Genomic DNA, 25994 nt, shown 5'->3' on the forward strand with positions numbered 1-25994 from the left:
TGAGCTATTAGCTGAAGAAATGAGGCTGACCCTGCATGATATGCATAGGCTACTTCATCAATAATCCTGGAGGTGGACTTAACCCCACGAGTTTTGTTGGTAGAAGTATAAGGAGAACAGGACGCAAACTATGACCCATACAAAACCCAATGATATCTCTTTTGGAAACCCAGGGCCCTGAAACATGAGTAATCGTAAGGCTCATAGACATAAGTCCAACAGAATGTAAACCAATCGAGGGTATCATTAGAAACAAGCCATTTCCCTTCCGAGACCTTGATAATATAGAGCCACAAGCACATATTACCAAAGAAAAACTTAAGCAAATTTTCCAATGACATAACCAGAGAGACTATGGGTGGCCCATAGGCCTTACCAACAACATGTCCATGCGATCCAATATAATTCCAAAAAATACAAACACATGAATATGAAAAGGTAGACAACCTTCAAACAATTCAGTAACAAAAGGCCATTTCCCAGGGAATACATCTTGGAGACTGATGTATTCATGGTGCATCCCTTCTTCCATGAAACCCGTAGACAAGAAAGACGAGTCATGACAAAGAGATATGCAAAAATTCAGAGAATATACCCAAGGCCAACGACCTGAACCCATTATAGGAGAACCCTAGCCCTTCGAAATACCTCCACATAATTCTTCAACGGCCTGCTAAACTATTCTACTCCAATACTATGCTAAAAAATGTCGCAAACACAACACTTACTAATATCACTAAAGAAAAATCCAACACCTTTCGCGTTTTCATTCTATTACCACCTTCCCACCTTTCATTGATTGTGATCATGAAATCTACCACCCCTCCATGTGCTTCATGCATGTTAAGGGTGGCGTAGGGGCACCTTTGGATCTGTAGAGCACCCATTACCTATTGAGATGATTGATTTCCCGCTAGCACCCTGATGATGGGGGGATCATAGCTTTATTTTAAATTTAATTATACTATAATATTTTTTTTTATATAGTTTCAATTCTTTAAATCTATAATTTATTTTGAAAATGAACATTTAATTAAAGAGATCTTAATTTTACATCTATTTTGGAAATCACCGCTTAAGATTATAAAAAACATTGATTGATGATCAAATGTGCAATTAAATTAAAATATCAAAAATAATGTTTAATTTAATGTCAATATATTATCTACCTCTCTTAGCTTTTTCTTATCACTAAGTTGTTTTCGTAAACAACCCATTTCACTGCTATATATTTGGTGTTTTTAAGATTGGATTCAAATTGAAATGTCATTGTTTTCATTTATCTCCCATCACATAGAATCCTTGTAATCTTAACTATATTCACAAGCATCTCATCTTCAAACTAGTGGAAATTGAATTTGAAGGGACTTAGTTCTTCCCATTGGTTGCCACATCCAATAAGATGGAAAAAAATGATCCAAATTACACCTACTTTCCACCTATTGTGCTACCCTCACAATATCATTCATAACATTGTATTACCTTCATATTCATTCATAGCATCCATCTTTCTTAGAGAAATTACCATCAAAGTATATAGTAAAACATGTTTTCCCTACATTTCTATACTTTCCAACTTGAAATTTAAGTCCCTTCCTACTATGGTGTGCGTATTTTCAATGAAACTAGATTTAAGAAAAAAATTTCCATATGAAAACCATTTTAAGTATTGACCCTGTCAATACCTCAGAGGAGACCATGTAATATTATCTTCATCCAAAAATAAGACCTCTATATTTACATTTAGAATCAAAAGATATAAACTCTTATATGCCACAATTAAAAAAATAGAATAAATTCAGCTTCAGTCATAGTTTCTTGTAATAAGATAATAATATTTAAAGGGTTATCTTTTTTGAAGGAATGCCTAGTCCCTTATACCATGCAATAGTATCTTCATCAAAAAATAAAAACTCTATATTTACCTTTAGAATCAAAAGATATAAATTCGTTACAATTAAAAAAATAAAATAAATTCATCTTCATTCACAGTTTCTTGTAATAAGATAATAATATTTTAAGGATTATCTTTATTGAAGGGATGCATAGTCCCCTACAATTTAAAGAAACAATAAATTCATTAAGAATAAGTTCTTAAGGCTGTGTTTTCTCTGGGAACTCCATGAATAGGTCATCGTTTACTTGATTGTACTTGAGAATGTGTTTTCTCTTATTCTTAGGTAATAAAAGATTCATGCCTCGTTACAACTTCTCTTTCTTAAATAAATAATAACTAATCTTCCTAAAGTCCCTCTTGAGAAAAAATAAATTCCTCATTGTTGGAACTAAGATAATATTTAAGTATTCCCTCATCCTTTTCCACCAAAAATGTGGGAATGTCATCAAAATCAAAATTTAAGAAATCCTAAATAGATTATCTTCATAATAATCCAATCCTATCACATAAGTTATGATACCAAAAACTAACTTATAGACATTTTCCTCCTTGAAAAGGCAAATCATTACTTCCCTTCCTTCTATAACATCATTAATAAAACTGCAAAATTAGATGCTATTCCAAAACACTTAAAAGTAGATAGATATTTACATACAGGTTCTACCTCTATAATTGACATATTTTTAATGGGTGTACCCTTGATTGGGGCAGAGTTCAAAGCTTAGATATTTTTCTCCAAATCAGCTCCTCTAGTACTCTCTTCCCCTAATTCCTTAGGGATATCTTTTGGTTCACTGTAATATGTCGAGGAAACTTCACTGGTGAATCTTTTGCTTCACTTGATGTGTCACATCATATATATTCCCATCTCACATACTTAAATTCAATATTCACCATAAGTTGTTCCTTATTAATATTTCTAGTTGATTATGGAGTGTATTGATATTTTTACCACATTTCATCCATATTTGTGCATTCAAATAGAAAGGTCAAGTACAATATTCAACCACATGAACATAATCATGAAAGAAAACACATTTGAAGGTCATTCCAATGAAATTTTCATTAGTTAAAATGGAATTCCTTCTTTATAAATTTTCATTGACAAACCTTCATTAAGGTTTATGCCTATGCACATATGCACAATAGCAATCACTCTTTTACTCTCAAACTCATCTCAGCCTCAGTAAATGTCCCTAATGCATTTCCAATTTCTTTTAATGCCTCCATAATTAGAATTATCTAGGAAGACCAAGGATTTTTACCCAAATGCATGATACCTCCTTTTTTCAATGCATGCATTAAAAAATGGTGACCGTTGCATGAGAAAGATGAATCCCCATATCCACACAAAATAATTCTTTTTTTAACACATCCTTATCCAAGTAAAATATGAAACTCATCCATCCATAAATTAGAATGAAAATTTTGGCATCGAACCTAATACAAGCTCTCATATTTTCTTCATCCAAGACTTTAGTACATGCTCACCCATATTACAACAAAACAATTCACCCAATTAAATATTTTTATGCCATGTCAACAACCTTATATGTGCTAAAATTATCACCTAAAATTAATTTTAACAGCATTGTTTTCTTAATTATATATTTATTTCATTTCTTTTAGGTTATACTTGGTTTTTCCTCTCATAACTTACTATCAATAATTGTTGAGAAACTTTTAGAATTACTAATGCCTCCCTTTCTTTCAGGCTCAGAATTATTTTTTACACCTTTATATTGTTGCACTTGTATAGTTTGAGAAACATTTTCAAAGGGTGAATGCCCACTAATGCCTTCACGGTTAAGGGTTATTACACATACACCATTAAGCTCAAGTGAGGAATCAAGAGTGTGAAGATTGAATTCAAACTATGATTGGTATTGATTATAGGGATAATGTCTAGATTGTAAATTGATAGAGACGCCTTTTAGTAAAGAGTTTTGATAAAACCATGTGCTATGCATGAAATTCTATTCCATGTTCATCCATTTCGATACATTTTTTGGTCACTAATAGAACCTTAAATGATGCATGAATGCTATAACTTGCTATTTGGAAACCCATGCCTATTCCATGTAGAGTTAAGAATGTATTAAAATTCATATTGCTAACCCAATTGAACACATGATATCCATCCCAAAATCCTATCCCCAACTATACAAAAGCTATAAACTAATCATTATATGATTTGACTCAACTTACACACAATGGGAAAAACTCAACATCCCTAGATGTCTAGTATTACATTTTATTGAATCTTTCTTAATGAATTTATGATAGTATATCAAAGACAACACACACACACACATGCAAACACATGCAAACACACACAATTCAGAATTGAGAATACAAATTGTAGCAGGAAGTATACGGTATTTAGTCGAAATTTTATTGTTAAGAGTAAATGGTAGATGTAATGAGTCAAACATGGTCTATATAGCCCAAGTGAGGAAAAACCCAGAAAATTACTAGACTGTGAAGGGAACTCTAGTAAAAATGACTCAGTTTTCCACCTGAACGCTGCAGTGAAACCCTCCAATTCGTAATAGCCTACACCGGTCAACATGCTAGGTAGAATTAGTCCAAGAAAACACACAAAAAAAACCCTCAATAGAAGGTGCTAAACCAATACAAAGGGAAGACGAGAATGGGGAGAGAAGGAGCTCTGATGCCTTTAAAAGATCCAAGTTTTAACAACATGTATACTAAGAGTGGGAAATAGCTTACCATCAATAGATGGGGTGAGGCAATGGCACGACTGAAGACATAGACTAGATGTCATCTTCCAGAACCAAATGTCAATACTCCAAGTGAAACAGGTAACCCCATACACGAAAATGTTGAATGGAACAAAGGCATGGAAAAATAATAGGTTTAATGTTTGGAGGAATGATATCCACCGTTGATTTGCTAAGATCCTCATCCCACTACCGACGTAGAAGTAGCCTAATAGATGAGGTGAACTTCACATGGGAGGGGTGTATGTGTCTAGGTAGGATTTGTTCACCGTTTCCAAAAACATATGCATGCCACTAGCTAGGGTAAATGTGTAATATGTTGGGTAAGGGGATGGACCCAACTCTACCATGGCAAGCCCCCACTATGTAATGAATTTATCATACCATAAAGAAACCTAGACTAAGAAATTACACTAGGCACAATCTGGAGTGTTTATACCCTCGTGACCCACAAATCAATACATTATAAAAACATCAAGGTTGAAAGGGACCTTCATACATATCAATAGTCACCTCCTAAATAGTAATGAGGAAACATTAAAATAATAAACAAGACATGATGGTTCTAATTAAATGTTCACTCTAGAGAAAATACATATATGCTACAATTATTTTAATGTCATAGGAGTGGAATAGGTAGAGAGTTAGAAATTTAAACCCTATCCATATCATCATTATACAAAAGAAAATAAAGGTAACCCACATGTTAGTTGGGATGTTATTATTAGCTACAAATATATAAGCATTAAGAGATTTTTTTTTGGTATTGAACAGTAGTGGATGGGGGAGTTATGACAGAAAGAGACCATGTAGTAGTATCTTCGTCCAAAAATAAAATCTCTATATTTACCTTTAGAAATGAAATATAAAAACACTTATATGTTATAATTTAACAAAATAGAAAAAATGAAAAACTTTAAAATAAAAAACATTAAAGATAAATAAAATAAATTATCCTTCATTCATAGTTTCTTGTAGTAAGATACTACTCTTTTAAAGTTATATTTTTCGGAGGGATTCCCAGTCCCCTACAATTCAAATAAAAAACAACCATTAAGAACAAATTCTTAGGGCTTTATTTTCTCTGAGAACCCCTTGAATATATCATCATTTACTTGATCGTACTTGAGAATGTGTCTTCTCTTGTGCTTGAGTAATAAAGGATCCATGCATCATAACCTATCCTTTTAAACAAATGATGACGAATCTTCCTAAAGTCACTCTTGAGAAAAAATAAATTCCTCTATGTTCGACTTAAGCTAATATCTAAGTATACCCTCATCCTTTTCCACCATAAATGTGGGAATGTCATTAGAATTACAACTTAAGCAAGCTTAAATAAATTATATTCATAATGATTCACTCCGATCACGTAATTTATGATACTGAAAACCAACTTATAGATATTTTCCTCCTTGAGAAGGCCAAATATCACTTCCCTTCCTTCCATACCATCATTAATAAAACTATAAAATTGCAAACTATTCCAAAACCATTAAAAATAAATGGATAACTACATATAAGTTCTAGCTCTATAATTGAGATATTTTTAATGGGTGTACCCTTGATTTCGGTGTACTTCAAAGCTTAAATATTTTCCTCCAAATAAGATACTCTAATACTCTCTTCCCCTAATTCCTTAAGAATATCTTTTAGACTCTTTACAATACACGGAGGAAACTTTGGTGGTCAATCCTATTCTTCATTTGTGATGCAGGAGCATCCAACCATGGGTAGACAAGTGGAGGTGTTTGTCTCGCAAGCTAAACAAGTTCACAGGTCATTGTACTTGAGTTGTTTTTTTCCTTTCTCTTATTTTATTTCCTTAGTTGTTAGCAGTTTTCTCACAACAACAGTTTCGGTTTTGTTTTCTGTTAAGGAGTTTTGTTATATTTATTTATAGAAAACAAAAAAAACAAAAACTCTGTTTCTTTTAAAATTAATCCTAGAATTTAGTTAAATCAGAAATTGATAGTTTCTTATGGTAACTGTATGTAACTGTTAGCAGTTTCCAAAAACCGTTTAACAAATCATATAAAAGAAAAAGAACAAATCATTGTAAGGTTGATTTGCATCACAATAGAAGAGCAATAAAGAATTTACAAGTAATATTTTGTAGTCATCTTAATTCCATGTGCAATTAGTTTCTTTCCTATTCTTAAAATATATTGAACGCATTTCCAAACAGAAGCAAGCATTGGAAATTGAAATCTTTTTGCAGACATCAAGACAAACAAAGAAAACAAGACCGAGAGTGTGGAAGTGTCGTTGAAAGTGTATGGAGAGGAAATCATAGAAGAACCAACAAGCCTCACAGAAAATCAGCTATAGTTCTGAATAGTAACGAGCATACAACAAATCAAACAAGCAGGGGGTTTCACATTTAATATCACCAGAATCACCAATACGAAAACAACATTAAAGACCAGGGACTATGAGACTCATTATATAGATCTTTTCATTGCAAACACAGTTTGAGAAATAAGTTACAAGAGTCTTTGGAAAGTAATTTATAAGTTAATTTAAGCAGTTCATATTATAAGTAGACCGAAGACCTAGGTTCAAAACCTTGAATTACATATAAACAAGTTAAACTAATTCGTGTCACAAGTAGACTGAATACCTGGGTTCGAAACCCTAAACATGCGCTCACCCTAAAACCCCAAAGATTTCAAGCAAGACAAGCTACTTATCCATATTCCACAGAGGGACTAATTAAACGATAAAGAGGCCAAAGCCTGAAACTAAGACACAGTAGCATCAACAATTTACAAGTATGAACATCATGGATAGACCCTACCTAATCTAGCAAAGTGCAACAGGAGACAAAGCCACCATTGCTCGCTCACCTTCCAATTAAAACTACCATAAGCGGAGAATCAACAAAAGAACACAACAGAAATCGAACGAGTAAAGAGATAGGGTAACGGTTTCACTTACCAGAGAATGGGTGAAAGAACTACAAGTAGAGAGATGAAAACAGCTCGCGAACTAGCAAGAGGCCCTGCTCACAAGGAGTGTTCACTATTAGGACCGGAAAGAGAAGCATAGCAAATACTAAAGCAATGAAAGAAAACATACCTGAGGAGTCTGTGAACCGAGGCCAAGAATGGGGTCACCTCGTGGCCACAACCTGAATGCACAAGTAACCAGAAGCAAGATTAAATAGCAGAGCCATCGAACAATAACCAATGAAACATAAACACAATAATGCCAGACACATTCAGGAGGAAATAAGCTGTCATCGTGTCATAGAAAACCTTTGGACATAGTTGCAGAATGCCGAAAGGCAGCCCAAAACCCTCAGGCAGACCGGTAAGTAAATACAAGCATCCATCAAAATAGATAAAACATTAGCAGAGTCTTGCTACTAGACAAGTCGTGGTTGAGAAGACAAGCTGAGCGCCAGAGAAACACTAACGAAACCCTCAAGAGGAAAACCAGAGAGCAAACCCTCTTATCGCAAACAAACAACAGTCGAAATGATGGACCAAGTGAGGAGCTAGGGTTACAAGCACAGTGAAGGTGGGAGAACAGAGCCCGAGGTCGAGACAAGTGTCTCCCTCACAAGAGTACTGTAGAAATCACATTAATCACAACCAAAATATCTAAGCACCACTACACCCTACCAAAAATCATAAATTTAATAATTTCGAATAAACCAAATCTTGTGTCCGGTTAGAGTACACGGGCTGATCCCCTCAATTTTTGGTATTAGAGCAAGTTAGTGGACTGAAATGGAAATTGAGAGAAGAGGTCATGGCAGAGCTATTTGAAGAGTTGTAGATGAGGGGTTGAGAGAAGAGCTTACGATCTTGAATGCCCATTTGGCGGCAGTAGAAGCAGGAAGGAGAAGGGATTTAGAAGTAGGATATGACAGTGAGGAAGAGGTTGTAGTTACAACAGATGGATCAGATGAAGAAGGAACTGAGATTAAATTATTAAGGTTAGTTTTGTTGGCTAGCAGTAAGCCAAAACCTGAAATTCCGAACTATGATGGAAGTTTGTCCACAAAGGTGCTGTTGGATTGGATTAGTGAGTTGGATAAATATTTTGCATGTGAGGAGGTCAACGAATATAGGAGAGTTAAATTCACTGCTATGAAGCTGAAGGGACACATAGCCTTATGGTGGGATAGTGTCTAGGTAGAAAGGAGATGATTGAACAAGTTACCAATTAAAAAGTGGACCAGAATGGTCGCCAAGATGAAGGGCAGATTTCTACTCAAAGATTATCAGATTTCTTTACAACAACAGGTACATAATTTGAAGCAGAGAGGAATGATGGTGAAAGAATATACTGAAGAATTATATTAGGTGAACTTGAGAGTTGGATATACTGAAGACACCCCAGAGAAGACAGTGGGGTTTCTGAATGGCCTAAGGCTGGAAATATTGGACGAAATAAGTATTCTTTCTCCAAAGAATATAGAAGAAGCATATTAGAGTTCCTTAAAGGTAGAAGAGAAGCTCACAATAAAATAGAATGCTAGCAGGGGACGAGGAACAGGCAGAGGAAAAGGGCAATCCTTTAGCAGAGGAAGGACTGCCAATAACAATGAAGAGGGTAGCAGTTCCAAAACTTCAGGGATAGCAGAAATGGATGGCAGCATAAGGGGAAGAAGGCCATACCAAAGAGGCAGGGGAAATGGTAGAGGAAAAGGAGCTGCCTACCAGTGCTACAAGTGCCACAAGTGGGGGCACAGATACTTTGAATGTCCTGAAGGAGAATAGGCTGGTCAAAGAGGAGCATATGTTGCTCAGACAGAAGAAGCAGAGGCACCGCCTCAGGAGGTAGAAAATGCACCAAAAACAGGAGATGCATTAGTTTTGAATAAGGTATTGTTGAAACCAACGAAGGAAACAGTTGAAAAAATCCAAAGGAAGGCATTGTTTCGAACTGTGTGCAAGTAACATGGAAAATGTTGCAAGTTGATTATAGATAGCGGAAGCACTGATAATCTGGTTGCGACAGAGATGGTGGAAAAATTGGGTCTGAAACGACTGAAGTATCCAACCCCCTATAAGGTGTCGTGGTTACAGAAGGGTCACCAACTGCTAGGTGATGAGCAGTGTGAGGTGGAATTCCATATTGGCAGATATAAGGACACAGTTATTTGTGACATCATGCCCATGGATGTGTGTCATATTTTACTAGGAAGACTGTGGCAGTATGACTGGAAAGTCATTCATCATGAGAAGACAAACTGTTACAAGTTTGTTAAGGATGGAATTAAGCATACATTGGTGCCCATCAAGGAGGAGGAAACAACAGAAACTAGAGGAACAAAAGTGTAATTGGTGCGTGCAAAACAACTTTAAAGCAGATTGAATATGATGAAGTGAAATATGCTATTGTGAGAAGACCAAGAACAATGTTGTTGCACACATAAATTTCTGTTTTACTTGCAAAAGTTTAGGAATTATTATAGGAATCTAGCAACATTGTGGTGGATGATTTACCATATAAATTGTCACCAAAGTGGAGTATCAGTCATCACATAGATTTCATCCCTGGAGCTAGTCTACTGAATAAATATTCTTACCAGATGAGCCCCAAAGACAACGAGGAGATTAGAAAATACGTACAGGAATTACTGGATAAGGGATTGATTCGGGAGACCTTGAGCCCATGTGCAGTTCCAATGGTGCTTGCTCCTAAGAAAGGAGGCGAATGGTAGATGTGCACAGATTCATGAGAAATAAACAAGATTACGATCAGGTACAGGTTTCCATTGCCACGAGTGGATGATATGATGGATTGTTGGAGCGGGGCAGCCAATTTTTTGAAGATAGATTTGAAGAGTGGATACCACCAGATTAGAATCTAGGAAGGGGATGAATGGAAAATGGCTTTCAAGACCAATGAAGAGTTGAATGAATGACTGGTGATGCCATTTGGGTTAGGTAATGCACCTAGTACTTTTATGCGCCTGATGAACGAAATGTTGAAGAAGTTCATTGGGAAATTTGTGATTATGTATCTTGACGATATACTGATTTTTAGCAAAACCAGGGAGGAGCATTTTTGACATACTCAATCTGTTTTGGAGAAATTGCAGTAAAGCAAGTTGCTGATAAATCTGAAGAAATGCAATTTCTTTCAGAAGGAGTTGATCTATTTGGGTTTCATGATTGCAGAGAATGATCTAAAAATGGACCCAGAAAAAGTTGCATCTATACTTAGCTGGCCATACCCTAAGAGTTTGTTCGAAGAACGAAGTTTTCATGGGTTGGAAAGTTTTTATCGTAAATTTATAAGGGACTTTAGTGGAATCTATGCACCAATGATGGATACAATAAAGAAGGAAAGTCAACCTTTTAATGGACTAAAGCGGTGGAAAGGAGTTTCCAGAGGTTGAAAAAGAGGATCACAAAGAGGCCAATTTTGAGGCTACCTGACTTCAAGAAACTTTTTCAAGTTCGTTGTGATTCCAATGGTACAGCCATTGGGGCCGTACTCAGCCAAGAAGACAAACATGGTGCTTATTTCAGTGAAAAGTTGAATGAAAGCAGGCATAAGTACTCATCATATGACAAGGAGTTCTATGCTATTGTCCAAGCATTGAAGCATTGGAGGCACTATTTGTTGGGTAATGAGTTTATTTTGTTTTCAGATAATTCTGCATTGTAGTATGTTATGCAGTAGCAAAAACTAAACCACAAGCATGCAAAGTGGGTTGAATACTTGCAGAGTTATACGTTTGTGTTGAAACATATTAGTGGATAGGCCAACAAGGTAGTAGATTCATTTAGATGAAGGGTTTTACTTTTTCAAGAGAGCACGATACAAGTGCTGGGTTTTGAACACCTGAATGACTTGTATCAGATAGATGCAGATTTTAAGGAGGCTTATGAAGCCTACCAAAACCCTTTGATGAGGAATAATAGTCCATGGCTGGACTATAACCTATAGGAGAAGCTGCTATTTAAGGGAGGACAATTGTGTATTCCCGACTGTTTGATGAGGGAGAACATCATCTGGGAGAAACACAGTGGAGGTCTTACTAGACATTTTGACATTGACAGGACCTTAGATCAGCTCAGTCATTTTTATTACAGGCCGAGGATGCGAAGGGATGTGCAGCGATTTGTAACAAGGCGTAAAGTGTGTCAATTAGCAAAAGGACACAGTCAGAATACGGGACTCTACACACCACTGCCTATTCCAAGTAGACTATGGGACTCAGTGAGCTTGGACTTTGTTTTGGGTTTATCGAGAACACATCACGGTCATGACTCTATGATGGTGGTAGTAGATCGGTTTTCAAAAATGGCACATTTTATTCCTTTCAGGAAAACCAGTGATGCCACCCACATAGCACACTTGTTTTTCACAGAGATTGTCAGGTGACATGGCTTACCTAAGTCCATTGTCTTTGAGAGAGATGTGAAATTTATAGGACATTTTTGGCACACCCTGTGGAAGATGATGGACACACAGTTGAACTTCAGCTCCACTTATCACCCGCAGAAGGATGGGCAAATGGAGGTGGTGAACAGAAGTCTAGGAAACCTACTAAGGAGTCTAGTGGGAGAAAATTCACGTATGTGGGATCGTGTGCTTACTCAAGCAGAATTTGCTTACAACAATTCACCAAACTGAAGCACAAGAAGTAGTCCTTTTCAGATTTTGTATGGAATGCATCCCCGAGGAGTTCATGGAATGTGGGATTTGGGACAATTATAGAAAAGAAGTGCTAATGGGGAAGACTTTGCAAGAGCGATTAACAACCTACATGAGAAGGTGAAGATGAAATTACAGGACAACAGTCAAATGTACAAATAAAAAGTTGATTTGAAATGACGTGAGGTACAATTTAATGTGGGGGATCGGGTCTTGGTGCATCTGCACAAGGAACGATTTCCTAGGGACAAATACAACAAACTGAAATTCAAAAAAATTGGACCTTGTAAGATTCTGCACAAGTTTTCTACAAATGCTTATGAACTGCAATTGCCTCCAGGTATAGGAATATTGCCCATTTTTAATGTGGCAGATTTATTCCCATACACTGCCAATTTGGAAGAGGATAGTTCGGCACAGCCAAAACGGGACACCCAAGAGGAGAGTAGTTCATGGATGAGACAAATGCCTTCAGCTCAGCTGCTCGAAATCGAGGGAATCCTTGACACACAAGTGGCTAGGCGGACATGGAAGAAGGAGTACCTACAGTACCTCGTCAAGTGGAAGAACCGCCCTATAGAGGATAGTTCATGGCTTGATGCGGGACATATACAACGTGCAGGGTATTCTATTGAGGAGCTCATGGAATGGAGCCATGAGTTTTTGTTACCCCGGGAGCCTGATGTAGGAGCATCCAACCAGCTGTAGACAAGTGGAGGTGTTTGTCTCGCAAGCTAATTAGGTTCACATGTCATTGTACCTGAGTTGTTTTTTTCTCTTATTTTATTTCCTTAGTTATCAACAGTTGGGACATGACAGCAGTTTTGGTTTCATTTTTTGTTAAGGAATTTTGTTTTATTTATTTACAGAAAAAAAAAAAAAAAAAAACAAAAAACTCTATTTCTTTTAAAATTAATCCTAGAAATTAGATAAATCGGAAATTGACAATTTCTTATGGTAACTATATGTAACTGTTAACAGTTTCCAAAAACTGTTTAACAAATCATATAAAAGCAAAAAGAACAAATCATTGTAAGGTTGATTTCCATCATAGTAGAACAACAATAAAGAATTTACAAGTAATATTTCATAGTCATCTGAATTCCATGTGCAATTAGTTTCTTTCCTGTTCTTAAAATATATTGAGCGCATCTCCAAACAGAAGTAAGCATTGGGAATTGAAATATTTTAGCAGACATCAAGACAGATAAAGACAGCAAGACTGAGAGTGTGGAAGTGTTGTTGCAAGCATACAGAGAGGAAACCATCGAAGAACTAACAAGCCTCACAAACAATCACTTATAGTTCTGAGCGGTAACGAGTGTACAACAAAGCAAACAAGCAAAGGGTTTCACATTTAATATCACCAGAATCACCAATACGAAAATAGCATCAAAGACTAGGTACTATAAGACTCATTATATAAATCTTTTCATTGCAAACACAGTTTGAGAAATAAGTTACAAGAGTCTTTGCAAAGTAATTTATAAGTTAAGTTAAAAAGTTCATATTACAAATAGACCAAAGACCTGGGTTCAAAACCATGAATTACATATACATAAGTTAAACCAGTTCATGTCACAAGTAGACCGAAGACCTAGGTTCGAAACCCTGAACATACACTCACCTTAAAACCACAAAGATTTCAAGCAAGACAAGCTACCTATCCATATTCCATAGAGCGACTAATTAAATGACAAAGAGGCCAAAGCCTAAAACTAAGACGCATTAGCATCAAAAGTTTACAAGTATGAACATCATGGAAAGACGCTACTCGGTCTAGCGAAGCACAAGAGGAGTTGAAGCCACCATTTCTCACTCGCCTTCCACCTGCAACCACCACAAACATAGAATCAACAATAGAACACAACAGAAATCGAACGAGTAAAGAGACAGGGTAAGGGTTTCACTTACCATAGAAGGGGTCGACGAACTGCAAGTAGAGAGACAACAACAGGTCGGGAACCAGCAAGAGACCCTGCTTACAAGGAGCATCCATTGTTAGGACCAGAAAGAGAAGCATAGCAAATACTAAAGCAAAGAAAGAAAACATACCTGAGGAGTCTGCGGACTGAGGCTGAGAAAGGGGTCACCTCGTGGCCGCAACTTGAATGCACAAGTAACTAAAAGCAAGATTAAATAGCAAAGCCATCGAACAGTATTTAGTGAAACATAAACACAATAATTCCAGACACATTCAGGAGGAAATAAGCTATCATCATGTCACAGCGAACCTTCAGACATAATCACAAAATTCCAAAAGGCAGTCGAGAACCCTCAGGCAGACTGGCAAGAAAATACAAGCATCCATCAAAATAGATAAAACACTAGCAGAGTCCTGCTACTGGACAAGCCATGGCTGAGAAGCCAAGCTGAGCGCTAGAGCAACATTAACAAAACCCTTAGGAGGAAAAGCAGAGAGCAGACCCTCTCAGCACAAACAAATAACAGTCGAAATGACGGAACAAGTGAGGAGCTAGGGTTACAAGCATAGTGAAGGTGGTAGAACAGAGCCCGAGGTCGAGACAGGTGTCTCCCTCACAAGAGTACCGTACCAATCACATTAATCACAACCAAAATATCTAAGTACCACTACACCCTACCAAAAATCATAAATTTAATAATTTCAAATAAACCAAATCTTTTGTTCGATTAGAGTATGCGGGTTGGTCCCATCAAATTTTGGTATCAGAGTAGGATAGTGGACTGAAATGGAAGTTGGGAGAGGAGGTCATGGCAGAGCTATCCAAAGAGTCGTAGATGAGGGGTTGAGAGAAGAGCTTAGGATCCTAAATGCCTGTTTTGGTTGCAGTAGAAGCAGGAATGAGAAGGGATCTGGAAGTCGGAGATGACAGTAAGGAAGAGGCTGTAGTTACAACAGACGGATCAGATGAAGAAGGACCTGAGATTAAATTATTAAGGTGGTTTTGTTGGCTAGCAGTAAGCCAAAACCTAAAATTTCGAACTATGATGGAAGTTTGTCCACAAAGGTGTTGTTGGACTGGATTAATGAGTTGGATAAGTATTTTGAATGTGAGGAGGTCAATGAAGATAGGAGAGTTAAATTCACTGCTACCAAGCTAAAGGGACATGGAGCATTATGGTGGGATAGTGTCCAGGCAGAAAGGAGATGATTGAACAAGTTACCAATTAAAAAGTGGACCAGAATGGTCGCCAAGATGAAGGGCAGATTTCTGCCTAAAGATTATTAGATTGGTTTACATCGACAGATACAGAATTTGAAGCAGAGAGGAATAATGGTGAAAGAATATACTGAAGAATTCTATCATGTGAACTTGAGAGCTAGATATATTGAAGACACCCCAGAGAAGACAGCGAGGTTTGTGAATGGCCAAAAGCTGGAAATATTGGACGAAATAAGTATTCTTTCTCCAAAGAATATAGAGGAAGCATATCAGAGTGCCTTAAAGGTAGAAGAGAAGCTCATAAGAAAACAAAATTCTAGGAGGGGATGAAGAACAGGCAGAGGAAAAGGACAATCCCTCGGCAGAGGAAGGACTGCCAATAACAGTGAAGAGGGCAACAATTCCAAAACTTCAGGGACAACAGAAAAGGATGGTAGCACAAGGGGAGGAAGGCCATACCAGAGAGGCAGGGGAAATGGAAGAGGCAGAGGAGCTGCCTACCAGTGCTATAAGTGCCACAAGTGGGGGCACAGATCCTTTGAATGTCTTGAAGGAGAATAAGTTATTCAAAGAGGAGCATATGTTGCTCAGATAGAAGAAACAGAGGTACAGCCTCAGTAGGTAGAAAATGCACCAGAAACAGGACGGGCCTTAGTTTTGAATAAGGTATTACTGAAACCAACGAAGGAAACAACTGAACAAGCCCAAAGGAAGGCATTGTTCGGGACTGTGTGCAAGTCACATGGAAAATGCTTCAAGTTGATTATAGACAGTGGAAGCACTGATAATCTGGTTGCAACAGAGATGGTGGAAAAATTGGGTCTGAAACGACTGAAGCATCCAACCCCCTATAAGGTGTCGTGGTTACAGAAGGGTCACCAACTACTGGTTGATGAGCAGTGTGAGGTGGAATTCCATATTGGTAGATATAAGGACAAAGTTATTTGTGACATCATGCCCATAGATGTGTGTCATATTCTGCTAGGAAGATCGTGGCAGTATGATCAGAAAGTCATTCATGATGGGAGGACAAATTGTTACAAGTTTTTTAAGGATGGAATTAAGCATACGTTGGTTCCCATGAAGGAGGAGGAAACAACAGAAACTAGTGGAACAAAAGTGTTATTGGTAGGTGCAGAACAATTTCTAAAGTAGATTAAAGATGATGAAGTGAAATATGTTGTTGTGAGAAGACCAAGAACAGTGTTGTTGTACATAGAAATTTATGATTTACCTGTAGAAATTCAGGAAATGTTGCAAGAATTTAGCGACATTGTGGTGGATGATTTACCAAATAAATTTCCACCAAAGAGGAGTATCAATAATCACATAGATTTCATCCCTGGAGCTAGTCTATCGAATAAAGCTGCTTACTGGATGAGCCCCAAAGAAAATGAGGAGATTATAAAACAGGTACAACAATTACTGGATAAGGGACTGATTCGAGAGAGCTTGAGCCCATGTGCAATTCCGACGGTGCTTGCTCCTAATAAAGGAGGCGAATGGTGGATGTGCACAAATTCGCGAGCAATAAACAAGATTACAATCAGGTACATGTTTCCATTTACATGAATGGATGATATGATGGACTATTTGAGGAGGGCAGCCTATTTTTCGAAGATAGATTTGAAGAGTGGATACCACCAGATTAGAATCTGGGAAGGCGATGAATGGAAAACAACTTTCAAGACTAATGAAGGGTTGTACGAATGGTTGGTGATGCCATTTGGGTTAAGTAATGCACTTAGTAATTTTATGTGCCTGATGAATGAAATGCTAAAGGAGTTCATTGGGAGATTTGTGATTATGTATCTTGACGATATACTGATTTTCAGTAAAACTAGGAAGGAGAATTTTCGACATGTTCGATCTGTTTTGGAGAAATTGCAGCAAAACAAGTTGCTGATAAATCTGAAGAAATGAAATTTCTTTCAGAAGGAGTTGATCTATTTGGGTTTCATGATTGCAGAGAATGAGCTGAAAATGGACCCAGAAAAAGTTGCAGCTATACTTAGCTGGCCATCCCCTAAGAGTTTGTTTGAAGTACAAAGTTTTCATGGGTTGGCAAGTTTTTGTAATAAGTTTATAAGGGACTTTAGTGGAGTCTATGCACCTATGTTGGATACAATCAAGAAGGCAAGTCAACCTTTTCAGTGGATTGAATCGGTAGAAAGGAGTTTCCAGATGTTGAAAAAGAAGATCACTGAGAAGAAAATTTTGAGGCTACCTGACTTCAACAAACCTTTTCAAGTTCGTTGTGATGCCAATGGTACAACCATTGGGGCTGTACTCAGCCAAGAAGACAAACCTGTTGCTTATTTCAGTGAAGAGTTGAATGAAAGTAGGCATAAGTACTCATCATATGACAAGGATTTCTATGTTATCGTCCAAGCATTGAAGCATTGGAGACACTATTTGCTGGGTAATGAGTTTGTTTTGTTTTCAGATAATTTTGCATTGCAGTATATTATGCAGTAGCACAAACTAAACCACAAGAATACAAAGTGGGTTGAATACTTGCAGATTTATATGTTTGTGTTGAAACGTATTAGTGGATAGGCCAACAAGGTAGCAGATGCATTGAGTAGAAGGGTTTTACTTTTGTAGGAGAGCACGATACAAGTGCTGGGTTTTGAACACCTAAAAGACTTGTGTCAGCCAGATGCAGATTTTGAGGCTTATGGAGCCTGCTAAAACCCTTTGATGAGGAATAATAGTCCATAGTTGGACTATAGCCTACAGGAGAAGCTACTATTTAAGGGAGGACAACTGTGTATTCCTGACTATTCAATGAGGGACAACATCATCCGGGAGAAACATAGTGGAGGTCTTGCCGGAAATTTCGGCATTGACAAGACCTTAGATTTTCTCAGTCATTTTTATTACAGGCTGAGGATGCGAAGGGATGTACAACGATTTGTAACCAAGTGTAAAGTGTGTCAATTGACAAAAGGAAATAGTTAGAATATGGGACTCTACACACCACTTCCTATTCCAGGTAGACCGTGGGACTCAGTAAGCTTGGACTTTGTCTTGGGTTTACTAAGAACACAACACAGTCATGACTCTGTGATGGTGGTAGTAGACCAATTTTCAAAAATGGCACATTTTATTTCTTGCAGGAAAACTGGTGATGCCACTCACATAGCACACATGTTTTTCATAGAGATTGTCAGGTTACACGGCCTGCCTAATTCGATTGTCTCTGACAGAGATGTGAAATTTATAGGACATTTTTGGCGCACCTTGTGGAAGAAGCTGGACACACAGTTGAACTTCAGCTCTGCTTATCACCCACAGAAGGATGGGCAAATAGAGGTGGTGAACAAAAGTCTAGGAAACCTACTAAGGAGTCTAGTGAGAGAAAATTCACGTATGTGGGATCATGTGCTTACTCAAGCAGAATTTGCTTACAACGATTCACCAAACCAAAGCACAGGAAACAGTCCTTTTCAAATTGTGTATGGAATGCATCCCCAAGGAGTGCATGAACTGCGGGATTTAGGATAGCTAGAGAAAACAAGTGCAGACAAGGAAGTCTTTGCAAGAGCAATTAACGACCTACATGAGCAGGTGAAGATGAAATTGTAGGACAACAATCAGAAGTACAAACAGAAAGCTGATTTGAAACGACGTAAGGTACAATTTAATGTGGGGGATCATGTCTTGGCACATCTGTGTAAGGAACGATTTCTTAGGGGCGAATACAACAAACTGAAATTCAAAAAAATTGGACCTTGTAAGATTCTCCGCAACTTTTTTACAAATGCTTATGAACTGCAATTACCTCCAGGTATAGGAATATCGCCCATTTTCAATGTAGCAGATTTATTCCCATACACTACCAATTCGGAAGAGGATAGTTCGGCACAACCAAAATGGAACACCCAAGAGGAGAGTAGTTCGTGGATGAGACAAATGCCTTCAGCTCAACTGCTCGAAATCAAGGCAATCCTGCACACACAAGTGGCCAAGCGGACATGGAAGGAGTACCTACAATACCTTGTCAAGTGGAAGAACCGCCCTATAGAGGATAGTTTGTGGCTTGATGCGGGACAGATAGAACGTGTAGGGTATTCTATCGAGGAGCTCATGGACCGGAACCATGACTTTTTGTTACCTTGGGAACCTGATGCAGGAGCATCCAACCAGGGGTAGACAAGTGGAGGTGTTTGTCTCACAAGCTAAACAGATTCACAGGTCATTGTACTTGTGCAACAGCAGTTTCAGTTTCGTTTTCTGTTAAGGAGTTTTGTTTTATTTATTTAAAGACAACAAAAAAAAACCACTCAGTTTCTTTTAAAATTAATCCTAGAATTTAGATAAATTGGAAATTGAGAGTTTCTTATGGTAATTGTATGTAACTGTTAACAGTTTCCAAAAAATTCTTAACAAATCATATAAAAACAAAGAAAATAAATCATTGTAAGGCTGATTTCCATCACAATAGAAGAGCAATAAAGAATTTACAAGTAATATTTCACAGTGATTTAAATTCCATGTGCAATTACTTTCTTTCCGGTTCTTAAAATATAGTGAGGGCATTTCCAAACAAAAGCAAGCATTGGAAATTGAAATCTTTTAACAGACATCAACAGTTTTACATATAAGTTCATGAATACATCAAAGTTGGAGTTCAATTCTAGACGTGAACGGTCAAGCTTCATGAAAGTGACAGGTCAGGTGGGAATTCATACGAGAGTTTTCCGGACAAATGTTAAGACATACTTCACAATTCTAGAGGTGGTCAGTCGAGGCTCATGAAAGTGACAAGTGGCGATTCATTCGAGATTTTTTTGGTTATTTAAAATTTAAATGCAGCAAATAGGGATAAATGGAATTCATGCACTGCATGTGCACAAAACAACCTGTAAACTAACATGAAAACATACAGCATGTGCAGAAGAGAGTTTGTAAACTAAGGGATGGGAGTCTATAAATTGCTTCCTCATATTTTCCAAGAATTCATATGACTAGGGCTTTGTGCAGTAAGCTTTGTTTGGATACCTAAATTTGTTAATTTAATCTGTAGCTGTTGCTGACAGAAATCCCATTACTGTTTTCGCAGTAATGATATTTCTGTCAGCAGCTGCGAGAGATTGATTTAGGCATGGTCTTCTTCTTCCTCCCCTTCAAAGAATCCACCGACGTACGGTGGCGATGGCCGCAGTAGTTGGTTTAGGCATGGTCTTCTTCTTCCTCCCCTTCAAAGAATCCACTGACGTACGATGGCGATGGCCGCTGTAGTTGGTTTGTTGGGAGCAGTCACTGCCACGTGGCTTTGTGACGGTAGGGGCTGGTTTTTGTTGCATGGTACTCTCAATCCAGTAAGATATAAACACATATGCGATATATTTTTAGCCTAATGATGTATATACACTGGTTTGTGAATTTGAAGGCGTTTGAAGGTTTGGATTACCGTGTTTCGACGTCCTCATTTTCTCCCACCCACCAAAATGAGTAAGGTATTTGGTAGGCATCTTTTTCTCGAATTTGACAAAAACAAATTCTGGATACACGTACGGCTTTTTTATTATGCCGTAAGGCATTTACCTTTGAAATGAATTCTCCTAGCCGATGACGTGTCTTATTGGTCACCGTAGATTTGTGGTGTTAGACGATTGAACAAGGTTTGATCGTTGATCCAAAACTAAAACTGTTCATGAAACTGAAACGGTTCAAAACTAAAACGGTTCATGAAACTGAAACGGTTCATGAATCAGCCCACGAACAGGGTTAAAAACCTATGTATAACGTCCCTTTGTCTATTTCCAACTTCGGCCTAACTTCGTTCAGGCTAGCAATGTCAGTTGCGAATCGCCGGCTCTTTTCTGCTTTCTTCTACTACAGCATGTTCCTGAACTCTCTTTAACCCTACTGTAAATATTTCTTAACGTCCCTCTGTCTATTTCCAACTTCGGCCTAACTTCGTTCAGGCTAGCAATGTCAGTTGCGAATCGCTGGCTCTTTTCTGCTTTCTTCTACTACAGCATGTTCCTGAACTTTCTTTAACCCTACTGTAAATATTTCTTTCAATTTTACCGTTTTTCTCCCAGATAGGACAGAGCCATAACTTTCTTTAACCCTACTGTAAATATTTCTTTCAATTTTACCGTTTTTCTCCCAGATCGGACAAAGCCATATCGGCCATGGACATGGATGGAAATGCCAAGGGTTTGAAACTGGGATGCAAATTAGTTAAGCTTTGGAAAAAAATTCTGCATTCAAAGCGCTTGGGATCGCATTATACTCCACATGATCAACCTCAGCCGGCCAATCTTTCCAACGGCCATTCTTTAAGCCGGGCGACTTCCCTTCCTTCAATCACGCGGTTTAAAAGGATTCAGTGTCTGGGTAAATGTCGAATTAAAGCCTCTGGCAATCGCTTGAATCTTCTGACTCGAACTAAACGGCATATCGGCCGCCATTTATCTTGGCGGAAATCTAGCTTTGTGAAGGGGGCTCAAGAAAAGAAAACTCAATATCTTCCCAAGGACGTTCCCAAGGGCTCGGTGGCTGTTTATGTTGGGGACGAGCAAGAAGAGCAGACGCGGTTTGTGATCCCCATCTTGTATTTCAACCATCCACTCTTTCTCCATTTGTTGGAAGAAGCCGAGCCCGTCTATGGCTTCTGCAACAAGGGCATCCTCACGATTCCTTGCCAGGTTTCTGATTTTGAGTATCTCCGCTGGCTTATTGAGAGGGAAGGGGCAATGAACCGCCTTGCTTATAGTGCTTCGACTTACCAGCAATAGGTTTTTCTTCACCTGAAGAAATCGTGTCTGGAGTACTTTTCCGGCGTCTGGAGTAGCTTTCCGGCTTACATAGTCTTTTTCAAGATGAGAGCACAAGACCATTAGAAGACATACTCCGGGCTAAAACGTCGGTTATAGTTGTTAGAGTCGGAATGGGCAGTCATCCAATTCTTCTTCCGAATGGAAGGGCAAATGTATAGAAATATTTTTCCAATTCATCTGTATTATAAGGAATTGATTAATTCTTAGGGATGACACCATGACGCCCAAGTCTTCTTCATTTTAGGTTTTTGAAAGATGGATGATTAAAGCATTTGTTTTTAAATAGTTGTTTTTAAATGGAAGGAAAAGAAGTATAAAATGAACTCGTTTTAATAATATTTTTATAAAATAATATTTATATTAATAATGATAAATATAATTTAATATATTTTTTATAAAAAAATTAAAATGTATTTTAAGATTGTGATTTTTAATTTTTAAATTAGAATGAAATTCTTTATATTTATATTCAAGTTTATATTTCCCGTGTAATAAATGTTTTAGGTATGAAATATCAATATTAACAAAATTGTAGTTTGTTTCTTATTATAATTTGTAAAGGTACATGATGATTTTCAGCATTAAAAAGTTTCTTTTGGTAAGTGAACACTTAATAAAATTGCCTCATTAAATAGCAAAATTTACATAATATTAAGGGCAAATGTATAAAAATATTTTTCCAATTCATCTGTATTATAAGGAATTGATTAATTCTTAGGGATGACACCATGATGCCCAAGTCTTCTTCATTTTAGGTTTTTGAAATATGGATGATTAAAGCATTTGTTTTTAAATAGTTATTTTTAAATGGAAGGAAAAGAAGTATAAAATGAACTTGTTTTAATAATATTTTTATAAAATAATATTTATATTAATAATTTGTTTGTTATTGATAAATATAATTTAATATATTTTTTATAAAAAATTTAAAATGTATTTTAAAATTGTGATTTTTAATTTTTAAATTAGAATGAAATTCTTTATATTTATAATCAAGTTTATATGTGTAATAAATGTTTTAGGTATGAAATATCAATATTAACAAAATTGTAATTTGTTTCTTATTATATTTTGTAAAGGGATATGATGATTTTGAGCATTAAAAAGTTTCTTTTGGTAAGTGAACACTTAATAAGCCTCATTAAATAGCAAAATTTACATAATATTAAGGGCAAATGTATAGAAATATTTTTCCAATTCATCTGTATTATAAGGAATTGATTAATTCTTAGGGATGACACCATGATGCCCAAGTCTTCTTCATTTTAGGGTTTTGAAAGATGGATGATTAAAGCATTTGTTTTTAAATAGTTGTTTTTAAAGGGAAGGAAAAGAAGTATAAAATGAACTCGTTTTAATAATATTTTTATAAAATAATATTTATATTAATAATTTGTTTGTTATTGATAAATATAATTTAATATATTTTTTATAAAAAATTTAAAATGTATTTTAAAATTGTGATTTTTAATTTTTAAATTAGAATGAAATTCTTTATATTTATATTTAAGTTTATATTTCCCGTGTAATAAATGTTTTAGGTATGAAATATTAGTATTAACAAAATTGTAGTTTGTTTCTTATTATATTTTGTAAAGGGGCATGATGATTTTGAGCATTAAAAAGTTTCTTTTGGTAAGTGAACACTTAATAAAATTGCCTCATTAAATAGAAAAAATTACATAATATTAAGGGCAATTGTATAGAAATATTTTTCCAATTCATCTTTATTATAAGGAATTGATTAATTCTTAGGGATGACACCATGATGCCAAGTCTTCTTCATTTTAGGTTTTTGAAAGATGGATGATTAAAGCATTTGTTTTTAAATAGTTGTTTTTAAATGGAAGGAAAAGAAGTATAAAATGAACTTGTTTTAATAATATTTTTATAAAATAATATTTATATTAATAATTTGTTTGTTATTGATAAATATAATTTAATATATTTTTTCTAAAAAATTAAAATGTATTTTAAAATTGTGATTTTTAATTTTTAAATTAGAATGAAATTCGTTATATTTATATTCAAGTTTATATTTCCCATGTAATAAATGTTTTAATAAATGTTTTAGGTATGAAATATCAATATTAACAAAATTGTAGTTTGTTTCTTATTATATTTTGTAAAGGGACATGATGATTTTGAGCATTAAAAAGTTTCTTTTGGTAAGTGAACACTTAATAAAATTGCCTCATTAAATAGCAAAATTTACATAATATTAAGCTATTGATTTATAATTACGCCGTAAGGCGTTTCCCTTTGAAATGAATTGCCGTCCTATTGTTCACCGTGGATTTGTGGTGTTAGATGATTGAACAAGGTTTGATCGTTGATCCAAAACTAAAACGGTTCATGAAACTGAAACGGTTCATGAATCAGTCCACGAACAGGCTTAAAAACCTACACTATATATATTTCAGAATTTACCTACACTATATATATTTCAGAATTTTCAAGGACCAGAGAGTCTGCTAAATAGCAGCGCCAAGATGCATTTGCCACGGAACACATTGAAGCCTCGATATTGTTTTCTCACAAGCAGAACACCACATCGACCCTGGCAGGGCGCAAAAATACATATGAAAAGAAACATATTCCAAACGAAACATATGCTACTCAGACCGCCAGCAACGATTAGAGGAAATTTTTATATATGGAAACAAGGCTCCAACCATTGAATGTTTAGAGATGGGGAAAGTTAGGCCTAAACTAAGAATTCAGAAATTTTATATGATTAGATGAAGAAAACCTATCGCGAATATATCTCTGTCCATTTTCAGCTCCCAACCACGCGGTTCTGTACTAAACCTAACAGATGAACAGTTAGTGCTTAATATTGTTAAATCAGGCTTGGATTGTCCGTAAGTGAAATCATATTAGTGTTGTAGATGGTTTTTTTCTGGGCCTGCAGCCCTTCATAATGATCTTTAGTGGAAATGTCTATTTCAGGGGAGCCAATTTTGGGGTCTATAGCTACATTGGTTTTTAATTAGTGAAGACTGCATTCTGTTTAGCAAAGCATTTGTGACTGCTTGTGTCAATTTCATAGAGTTTGATCTCTATGGAAATAGACACAATTTGTATTGTCCAAACATCTTCATTCTAATGTTTTGAATAAACTTTGTCAAACTGTTAACAGTTTTAAGGTGAACAAAAATCAAAGCACTCCAAGTTGCTTAGTATGCCTAGCATAGTAGTTTTCTTTGTTTACATTTATTTCCATGATTTGGCAGACATTTATGTTGCACTAGTTGTGAGTTGTTAATGGTTTTGGATGTGGATTAGGATTAAATAGCTCTTCGAGGAAATGTAATGGTATGCTGGATTGCTTTTGAAATATTTGTTTGGTGAGGCTTAGTTTGATGTTGAATTTGTGTATCTTTGGATCTCAAAATCTCGAACTATCTTATGTTAGGTTTGTGTTATAAACAATGACTGGAAAACTTCATTCACCTCTTTTTTATGCATGTCATGACGTGGGTGTCGTTTGGTATTGTGTCGTGATCCATGACTCATGTAATGTGCTAACTAGGGGTTTCTTTAGCATGATAAATGTGTGGCTGACACATACAATGCTTGCTATTTTGTTTTGACTATTTTACTTGTCTCATGACTTGATCAGCAAGAATTGATCCCTGGACCTGATGACAGTGGCATCGCGCGGAACTTCAGAGCGTATTTGTCCCTCCATGTCCTCGAGATCTCAAAAGAATAACAAACACCTGTGAATTGAAAGGCACCTTCGCCTTCAGTCCTTCCTCTGCACTAAAAACATACGCAC

At 36.4% G+C, this 25994-nt stretch overlaps 1 protein-coding gene across 1 annotated transcript; it reads left to right on the forward strand.

Moving 5' to 3' along the window:
- Nucleotides 1–21391: 21391 nt before the first annotated feature.
- On the forward strand, nucleotides 21392–22225 carry LOC149203871 (auxin-responsive protein SAUR36-like). The gene has a single exon (XM_089400260.1). It carries the CDS (start codon nucleotides 21563–21565, stop codon nucleotides 22166–22168), a length of 606 nt encoding a protein of 201 aa, XP_089256386.1. The 5' UTR covers nucleotides 21392–21562; the 3' UTR covers nucleotides 22169–22225.
- The last annotated feature ends 3769 nt before the right edge of the window (nucleotides 22226–25994 follow it).

This window comes from Pinus tabuliformis, chromosome 2_1, assembly GCF_031772625.1.
Source record: "Pinus tabuliformis cultivar Carrire ecotype Pingquan chromosome 2_1, CPIR1, whole genome shotgun sequence".
In the NCBI taxonomy this organism is placed as follows: Eukaryota; Viridiplantae; Streptophyta; class Pinopsida; order Pinales; family Pinaceae; genus Pinus; species Pinus tabuliformis.